The 10,039-nt window shown below is 41.4% G+C and overlaps 1 protein-coding gene across 6 annotated transcripts in view; it reads right to left on the bottom strand.

Annotated features, from left to right (window-relative positions):
- Positions 1 to 384: 384 nt before the first annotated feature.
- LOC148146004 (arylamine N-acetyltransferase, pineal gland isozyme NAT-10-like) overlaps positions 385 to 10,039 on the bottom strand; it is a 31,515-nt gene continuing 21,860 nt past the window's right edge. For 4 of the 6 annotated variants that reach the window (XM_087999133.1, XM_087999132.1, XM_087999131.1 and 1 more), the window contains exon 3: positions 385 to 2,329. In XM_087999133.1, the coding sequence (XP_087855259.1) occupies positions 1,449 to 2,329 (881 nt within the window). In that variant the 3' untranslated portion in view covers positions 385 to 1,448. Of the gene's footprint in view, positions 2,330 to 6,284; positions 6,478 to 10,039 lie in introns of all 6 variants that reach the window. The other 2 variants (XM_087999136.1, XM_087999135.1) reach the window with 1 other exon arrangement.

Here is a 10,039-nt window from a genome sequence, read left to right as displayed (position 1 = left end):
GGGTGGAGGTGCGGGATGTGGACGAGATGTGTTGGAGGGCATCTTTAACCACGTGGGAAGGGAAATTGAGGTCTCTAAAGAAGGAGGCCATCTGGTGTGTTATATGTAACAAAACCATTCCTGTAAAGTATGGCAACTCAATCAGTATTATTGGTTCACTTGAGTGCAAGAGATGGCTAAATGTAGGACTCTACACTTTGATTAACTTTTGTAATGGGATTTGAGACTCAACACACTTTCCTAAATGGGTCATAACACACGGTTCCGGGGCACACAGACAATAACAGATTATAACAGATGAATTTTCAAACAGGTATGCTTCTGAATTCACCATGCACTTAAACATGTCTCAAAGCTATAAAGAACGAGGCAAAATTCCTTGAATTAGTCACATTTAATTTATTTGTTAAGATCCTCAGCAAAAGGTATAACTGTATCAAATTGCACAAGGTGGGGTGAAGGTTGAATCGGAGAAAAAAGAGCACTTTTTTTTAAATGAAGGAATTAAATACTGAACTGGTAGTTCATCTGGAAACAGTTATATGTCAGCTTTTAAAAATGTGGAAATCTCTTGGTTTGCCATCAACTTTCTCTCAGGAATGATCACTTCTTTTGCAGAATGCAGTCACCACAGAAATTCCTTCTTCTTGATGTTACTGGATACTACCCCAAGCTTTTGGCTGTCTTTTTCCCCCTGGAACAATACCAGCAGGTTTATAAAGATAGCTTCTCACAGGAGGTTTTTGTACCTGGCTGTTGGATCACAAAAACGACAATCAATTTTTTCCAGAGAATTTTGATGGCTCATTCTCAGATATCCCCGTGCTATTCTTTGCTACAGAAATCCTCCCCTGGAGGACACATTACAGATTTAAACTTTTGTTTCAGCAACAAAAAGGTATTTGAAAAGCTTCATCACCAGAGATACTTGAAGATCTCAATGTCAGCTATACCTTCTAGTGGATTAATATTCATGTTCAGGTATTTACCCCGAGATAACCTTTTCAAGGTGCTTTAGATAATGCTATTTAGAAATCCCTTAGTAAATTTTCAGATTAGTAATCATTTTATAATGTCCCAGCTTATTTTAAGTTATTTTTCTCTGAAAACAAACTCAAAGGTTTTTAATTAGTTGATGAGATTTTAGATGAGTAGTTTGCATTTTATGTCATCAATACAATGGGGAGCAGCATCCTTTGAAACCAGTAAACTGATTTCCCTTCACCCCAATAAAACAAAAGGTAAATCTATAAATTGCCATCATTTAGCTATAAAATATTAATCTTTAAATCTATAAATTGACTTTTCATGCGTGATATTATTGTACAAGTCCTAATAAAATTACTGATTTATTCCCCAATGAAATTGGTAAACCTGACAGATCTCAACTCCTATAATGCATTAACTATCAGAAGAGGAAATATGATGCTGGAGATTATTATCTGATGTTATTCAATCAGGAAACAAGTAAAATTATTCACAGGTGTTATCTTCTTGTCCAAAATCAAGTTGAATGTCTCCTTGATTGCATGTTGTAATTCCTCTTCAGTCAGAGTTACGGAGGTTCTCAGGTCCTTTCCATCTTTCCCATTATAGATCTGTTCAGTGTAGGTTGTACCCTTCAGAGTTTTTATGCCATTCGGGGTTTGATAGCAAACAAAGGATAATTCTTTAAACATGGCCCCAGGAGTTGTTAATAAGTAGGTTAATTTGTCTTGAGCATCCTCAATTCTACAAGGTTTGAGGTCAAAGCAAAACAGTTTTTGGTAGGAAGGTTGGTTCTGCAGAGACTCACTGTTAGTGCTTTGACCTTCAATGTAAATTTTTCTTACAGTTTTATCCATATACCAGATATTGTTATCTTCAGTCAGACGGTATGTACCTGGAAGCTGAGTCTGCTCTTTGCCTGATACCAGCTCCAGGGGTTGTCGCATTTGGTTGGATGAAACAAAGCCCACATCAGCCATGTAACGCTTGGAATCAATGGTGACTATGAGGACACAATGAGATGGGTAGGATTCATAAGTATCCTTTGCTGGTTTGTACAATCTTACTAGTATAAACATCACTTCGTAACCCATCTCCTTTAGTACCCACCAGAATAATGCATTATTTTCCACACAGCAACCACCTCGATGCTTCCTCACCATTTTATTAAAGATCGCTTCCATGTTGAGCTCAATTGTTTCTCCGCAGTGTGGACTGAGATTTTCATAGGGAATAGATGTGACATGTTTTTCAAGTATTATGCTTAGTGTCTCCAGGTCAGTGTTGTCGGAAGATCCTGTGTAGCCAATTCGTGCAAAATACTCAGAAAGCTTCATCTTCTCTGTGATAAAGAGAATAAGTGAGAAAGAAGGGTAGTAAAGTCCAATATGCATGCAGTCAAAAGCTAGCTACTAATTTTTGGTTTATTTACTTCTTCAATATTTTGACTCTTTACGAGTTTCTTTATGGCTAGTCTTCCGCCTATCCAAATCATGGTCCTGTTACTGCCATGATCTGGATCACTAACACAACTTCTGTTGATCCATAATGCCAGAGAGACCTGTTCTTTTTCAAAATTACATGTCAGAAATGCTGACTCTTCAATTACTGAAGAAAACATCCTTGCTCTGTAGGTAGAAAAAAAAGAAAATGTGTTGCTTAATGCTAGAAGCTAGTTAACAAACCAGTAACTATTGAAATGAAATGGGATAAAAAGAGTTTCAGCTACTGTGCAAAACTAAAACTCAAACTCAGCTGCTTAAATACCAGTGTCAATTCTACCAGTATCATCCTGCAAAAGTTTGCAATCTATTCTTCATAAATAACCCAGAGACTTTCTGTATATCTTTTAACTTGATTTGAATTCGCTTCCCTTTTCTAATCTGTCTATTCGTGTTGCGTATTCAATTCTGACATTTACTCACTAATAAACTCACTCATTAATCAAGAAAGTCTACTTAAATTGGTTCCTTCTAAACATATTTATTTCACTTTGGGAGAAAAGATATCCACAACGCAAAGGAATCTTTCTTCAGAAATTTCTAAAGAAAAAAGTAAATATAATGTTTTTGAATCTCCCTTTATCTGGATCATTTCTTCCCATTGTGCTGCTTTTCATTTGATGCTGGATGCACATCCCACAGCACAACTTTGCTCGAAGCTGATCCCAGTCCAGTTTCAGTTCAGCTCCTTCCCTTCTGAATACAGGTTGCAGTAGCCAATGAATCAGAGCCGCCCCCCCCATACCTGTTAACCATATATTTGATTGCAATCTCTATTGCCTTTTTTTAAACCTTAATTGGCACATGGCTCAGGAAACAGTCAATACATTATCAATGTTGAGGTCCTGATTTTTAAATCTCATCTTCAACTTCCCGAATTCACATGGCAGAACATGTGAATGTTCTAATTCTCAGTTCTAATTACAATTTTTGAAAAAATGTGAACCCCAATGACCCAATCTGAAACTTCTTACCCAATGTTCATCTCCAGACAAGAGGATGCTCTTCAAATCTGGCATCACACAGGCAACACTCAGAACTCTTGGTCTCAGCCCAGAGAACAGTATCTATCTCCCTGGCTACACTGTTGCCTATCACTGTTATATTCCTTCCCATTCCCCCCTTCAGTCTGGTGACATCTGACACCACAGATGAAAAAAGCATGGTATTACTTAAACTGAGAATGACTGCAGAATTCGAAGGATCTAGGAAAGTTTTCAATCTAACACTGGTAGAGTTGAGAACAAAGTTGAGTCAAACAGTCAGGGCAGGTGGGGACAAAGCAGAGAAAGAAGAACCAAGCGCCACAATATCGTTTTTTTTAAACTTATCATTAAACTCTACAGTTGGTAATTGTCCTGTCACTTCCTCATCATTTCTTCTAATTAGGGTTGGCTCAAAAATAGGCACCAAGAATTCTTCCAGGAGAAAGTGAGGGCTGCAGATGCAGGAGATCAGAGCTGAAAATGTGTTGCTGGAAAAGCACAGCAGGTCAGGCAGCATCCAAGGAACAGGGGAAATCGACTTTTTGGGCATAAGCCCTTCTTCAGGAATGAGGAATGAGGAACGTTTCAGAGAGACAGGCCGCCTACTTGCGGAACGTTTCAGAAAACACCTCTGGGACACCCGGACCAACCAACCCAACCACCCCGTGGCTCAACACTTCAACTCAGATTCTTGTTAGTCAATTTAACACCGGTAGGTCTAAAACTTAGGGATGATCATGCCGCTCCCCTGTCCATCAAAAATACTGCCTCCTCCCCTTCAGGTCCCACTTTTAGATTTATCAAGGGTTCCTGGTGGGTTTCAGGAGGAAGGAACCCCTGACCCCCCCATTCCTCATCGAAGGTCATTAGGGAAACAGTTTCCCTTTCTCGTGCTAATCCCAGGCATTCCCGTTTAAAATGCCCCACTTTTCCGCAATGGTAACATCCTGCCTGTTGCCTCCTTCCCCGGATGTCTGACCTTTGTCTTTCATGTCCTCCCCTATCCTTCCTGTTATCCCCGGCCCCAGCCTCCTTTTTTTTATTTCTTCTACTGCCGCCACCATCATTTTGGCTTTCTGTTTCTGCTTCTCGTCTTCCCTTTTCACATACACTTTCTGTGCCTCACATAACAGCTCTTTCATCCGTCTTTCACTCCATCCATCTAATTTCTGTTATTTCTTTTGTATGTCCGGCCATGATTTAGTCACAAACTGGGCCTTTAAGAGTCCCTGAGCTACCGGATCATCGGGATCCATTCCCGAATATTTCCTTGTGGCCTCCTTGAGCCTTTGAAGAAATGCAGAAGAGGTTTCATCCTTCTCTTGTCGTACTTCGAAAGATCTAGGTGCTGCCTCTTTAATTCCCAATATTACCATTTCCTTTAGATCCCACCGGATCCTCTATCAGACTTTTCATTTCCTTCTTAAAAGCCCTAACTTCATTACTAGTTAAGGGAGCGTTTACGTATCCTATTTCTCTGTCTCCAATCGGGACCTCTCTTAAGGGACATAATTTTATATTTTCCATTATCTCTGCCCCTCCTTTACGTGTGGTGGCTCGAGTGACTCTGGGCCCCCTAGGTTCTGCATCTTTTAGCTCAGAGTCCGTTTCTCTTTCAGTTACTGGAGTTGCTTTTGGTTCTGGGGCCATAGGCTAGCTGTAGAGACGAGATAGACATGTCTCCAGAGGAGGGTATGGGGGCGGTAAACAGGTTAAGGGATCCCATTGTGGTTTCCCTTGTTCATTCTTTTCTTCCTCTTTCCCCGATTCTTCCACCTCCATGAGATATAGTTTTACCCCCGCACCTCTACCCAGCAAGCCGCATACTCTGACTCATCTTGACTGTATGTTTCTTTCCGATTGACGTATATATTTAGATCTTGGCACAGCCAATCTTCATCGGACCCATGTTTGGGACAAAAAATACGAGACTCCTTAATGCTTTCTTGAGTCCAGACAAAACAACAATAATTTATCATTATAGCCTTATCTTTCCCCTGCGTCCGGGAGTTGTGTACCCAATTTCCCAACATTTTCCCCATAGGACTGTCGGGTGGAATATATTCCCCTTTAACGTTATTTACAGATCGATCGTTACCCAGGCAACTCCCCGTGCCTCCCATTGTTGCTATTTTAATTAATGTTAACGAGGTCCGGTATCACCTTCTTCCACACCCCCTTCAGGGTCCTGACTAGACACCTTACTCGTCCGATTAATCTGACCAACTATATGCTTTTTGAGACTTCAACTGTTCTCCATAAATCACTTTTATGTAAGGATAAAAGAGATTAGTTAGAAACTGATAGTAAGGCAGTCATGACCAGAAAAAAGAACAGGAGTTAATATTTTTTTTCATAATCTGTAAAATCCTTAACCTTAAAAGAAATCATGTTAAAATTTCCATAGTAGAAATCAGATTCAAAACAGTCCCGGATCTCAAGCTCCAGGGAACAAAGCACAAACATTCAATCACCAGCAAACAAATGTGCATTCAAACTGAATCACAAAGGGTAAAACTTTCTATTAGCTGTACAGCTCTTCAGTACTCTCAGTAGCCCTTCAGCTACTAGCCCTTCTGACACGGGCTGTTTTTCATTGACATATGCTTTATTTTATATCTTGCCAATTCCCCATACTTTTCGTATGTCCCCGACCACCAAGGCAATATTTAAAGGTCTATTTTCTTACGTTGGTCTGTGCACAGAGTTACCTGGTCGTTTCAGTGCGCCCAGTCCCGCGGCAATGCCTGCAGCAACTACTGCTGCCTACCCCGGTCGCCCGGATATATCTTTTAAGACCTTTCCTTACCCGGGTCTTGTGCACAAGAGTTACCCAACCGAACCCGTCTTGTTTCCAGGATCTTCCAGTCCGGATCACACTCGCCCAAACCACGAACAACAAGCAAGGGAGACGGAGATCACCGAAATCGGTGAGGTGCACCTCCCCCGTCATCCCAAGAGTGCCAAGCAGTCGGAGTTTTGGAACCCGGACGAGCCCCCAACTGTGAGAAACAAAACTCACTCACAATTCAGCCTGAGACAAAGCCTTGGAAACAAGAACATTTTATTCTTTATGGCCTTGCAAGAACGGGTGTTTGCTCAAGCAATCAGGCTAGCTGAAGCCCAAATTACAAAGCATGAAAGCATTCTTTATTCAGTTTGCAAGTTGCGGAATCATGCCTCTCTTTTCCCATTCGTCTAGTCTTATCCTATCATAAGCCGATGACTTCACTTGTTTTTCTCTAATTTTCCTTATCTGACTACCGTGCTGTCCTTGTCCTTGTTTGTTACAGCCTGCCTGTTATTTTATCCAGTTCCCCTTATCATACTATAAGCTTATTGCGAATGCCCCTACTGCTTCTTTTGTGGTCAGCTACAACACTTTAAAGTTATTTCTTAGTTTAAAACTATTTCTTAAACAAAAACCTCTATATTCATTAAAATCTTAACCTTAAGTATGCTGCAAGAATCCCGCGACCGTTTGTGTAATGTTCCCCTTCCCCTCCCCCCACAACACCCCCTCACCTATCTGCAAAAACAACATCTCTAACCACCACCACCTGCAGAAACTACATTTCTAATCTCCCACAATAGTGTTCAGGGTTTAGATGGAGAAGAATGTGTTACATGCGTACAAGACAATTTTCTGATTCAGTATGTGGATGTACCGACTAGAGAAGATGCAAAACTTGACCTATTCTTGGGAAATAAGGCAGGGCAAGTGACTGAGGTGTTAGTGGGGGAGCACTTTGGGGCCAGTGACCATAATTCTATTCGTTTTAAAATAGTGATGGAAAAGGATAGACCAGATCTAAAAGTTGAAGTTCTAAATTGGAGAAAGGCCAATTTTGATGGTATTAGGCAAGAACTTTCGAAAGCTGATTGGAGGCAGATGTTCGCAGGTAAAGGGACGGCTGGAAAATGGGAAGCTTTCAGAAATGAGATAACAAGAATCCAGCGAAAGTATATTCCTGTTAGGGTGAAAGGAAAGGAAAGGATGGTAGGTACAGGGAATGCTGGATGACTAAAGAAATTGAGGGTTTGGTCAAGAAAAAGAAGGAAGCATATGTAAGGTATAGACAGGATAGATCGAGTGAATCCTTAGAAGAGTCTAAAGGAAGTAGGAGTATACTTAAGAGGGAAATCAGGAGGGCAAAAAGGGGACATGAGATAGCTTTGGCAAATAGAATTAAGGAGAATCCAAAGAGTTTTTACAAATACATTAAGGAGAAAAGGGTAACTCGGGAGAGAATAGGGCCCCTTAAAGATCAGCAAGGCGGCCTTTGTGTGGAGCCGCTGAAAATGGAGGAGATACTAAATGAGTATTTTGCATCAGTATTTACTGTGGAAAAGAATATGGAAGATATAGAATGTAAGGAAATAGATGGTGACATCTTACAAAATGTCCATATTAAGAGGAGGAAGTGCTGGATGTCTTGAAACGGGTAAAGGTGGATAAATCCCCAGGACCTGATCAGGTGTACCCTAGAACTCTGTGGGAAACTAGAGAAGTGATTGCTGGTCCTCTTGCTGAGATATTTGTAACACCGATTGTCACAGGTGAGGTGCTGGAAGACTGGAGGTTGGCTAACGTGGTACCACTGTTTAAGAAGGATGGTAAGGACAAGCCAGGGAACTATAGACCGGTGAGCCTGACCTCGGTGGTGGGCAAGTTGTTGGAAGGAATCCTGAGGGTCAGGATGTAAATTTATTTGAAAAGGCAAGGACTGATTAGGAATAGTCAACATGGCTTTGTGCATGGAAAATCATGTCTCTCAAACTTGATTGAGTTTTTTGAGGAAGTAACAAAGAGGATTGATGAGGGCAGAGCAGTAGATGTGATCTATATGGACTTCAGTAAGGTGTTCGACAAGGTTCACCATGGGAGACTAATTAGCAAGGTTAGACCTCACAGAATACAAGGAGAACTAGCCATTTGGATATAGAACTGGCTCAAATGTAAAAGACAGAGGGTGGTGGTGGAGGGTTGGTTTTCAGACTGGAGGCCTGTGACCAGTGGAGTGCCACAAGGATCAGTGCTGGGTCGTCTACTTTTTGACATAAATGATTTGGATGCGAGCATAAAAAGGGACAGTTGGTAAGTTTGCAGATGACAACAAAATTTGAGGTGTAGTGGACAGCAAATAGGGCTACCTCAGATTAAACAGGATCTTGACCAAATGGGCCAATGATGCTGAGAAATAGCAAATGGAGTTTAATTTAAATAAATGTGAGGTGCTGCATTTTGGGAAAGCAAATCTTAGCAGGACTTATACACTTAATGGTAAGGTTCTCGGAAGTGTTGTTGAATAAAGAGACCTTAGAGTGCGGGTTCATAGCTTCTTGAAAGTGAAGTTGAAGGTAGATAGGTTAGTGAAGGCGGCTTTTGGTATGCTTTCCTTTATTTGCCAGAGTATTGAGTACAGGAGTGGGGAAGTCATGTTGCGACTGTTGGAATATTAAAGTAGATTCCCTACAGTGTGGAAACAGGCCCTTCGGCCTACAAGACCACACCGACCCTCTGAAGTGCAACCCACCCACACCTATTCCCCTACATTCACGACTGACTAATACACCTAACACTACGGGCATGGCTAACTTACTTGACCTGCACATCTTTGGACTGTGGGAGGAAACCGGAGCACCCGGAGGAAACCCACGCAGACACGGGGAGAATGTGCAAACTCCACACAGACAGTTGCCTGAGGCAATAATTGAACCTGGGCCCTGGCACTGAGGCATCAGTGCTAATCACTGAATATTGCGTGCAATTCTGGTCTCTTTCCTATCGTAAAGATGTTGTAAAACTTGAAAGGGTTCAGAAAAGATTTACAGGGATGTTGTCAGGGTTGGAGGATTTGAGCTATAGGGAGAGGCTGAACAGGGTAGGGCTGTTTTCCCTGGAGCTTTGGAGGCTGAGGGTGACCTTACAGAGGTTTATAAAATCATGAGGGGCATGGATAGGATAAATAGACAAATTCTTTTCCCTGGGGTCTGGGAGTCCAGAACGAGAGGGCATAGGTTTCGGGTGAGAGGGGAAAGATATAAAAGAGACCTAAGGGGCAACTTTTTCACACAGAGGGTGGTACGTGTATGGAATGAGCTGCCAGAGGAAGTGGTGGAGGCTGGTACAATTGCAACATTTAAGAGGCATTTGGATGGGTATATGAATAGGAAGGGTTTGGAGGGATATGGGCCAGGTGCTAGCAGGTGGAATTAGATTGGGTTGGGATATCTGGTCGGCATGGATGGGTTGGACTGAAGGGTCTGTTTCCATCCTGTACATCTCTATAAATCTATGAGTAAACAATGTCTTATTTAAAGTGTACAAGATTGTGAATAGTCTTGATAAGGTAGTCATAGAAAGAATACTTCATCTTGTAGGTGAATCCAGATCAAGGGGCCACTGTTAAAAAGTATGAGTTGCCTTTTTAGGATAGAGGTAAAGAGAATTTGTCTTCTGTCTAAGGGTTGTGCAACTTTGAGCTTCTCTCCTACCGAAGACAGTGGAGGTAGGGGCAATTAGTATATATTTTTTAAAAATATATTTTTATTGAAACAGAC

The sequence above is a fragment of the Chiloscyllium plagiosum genome, unplaced genomic scaffold (assembly GCF_037043375.1).
Source record: "Chiloscyllium plagiosum isolate Xiang-an unplaced genomic scaffold, Cpla_swu_hap1 HiC_scaffold_22, whole genome shotgun sequence".
NCBI classification, from domain to species: domain Eukaryota; kingdom Metazoa; phylum Chordata; class Chondrichthyes; order Orectolobiformes; family Hemiscylliidae; genus Chiloscyllium; species Chiloscyllium plagiosum.
Note: the sequence above shows the minus strand (reverse complement) of the source record. Positions and strands in the feature narration are given on the sequence as shown.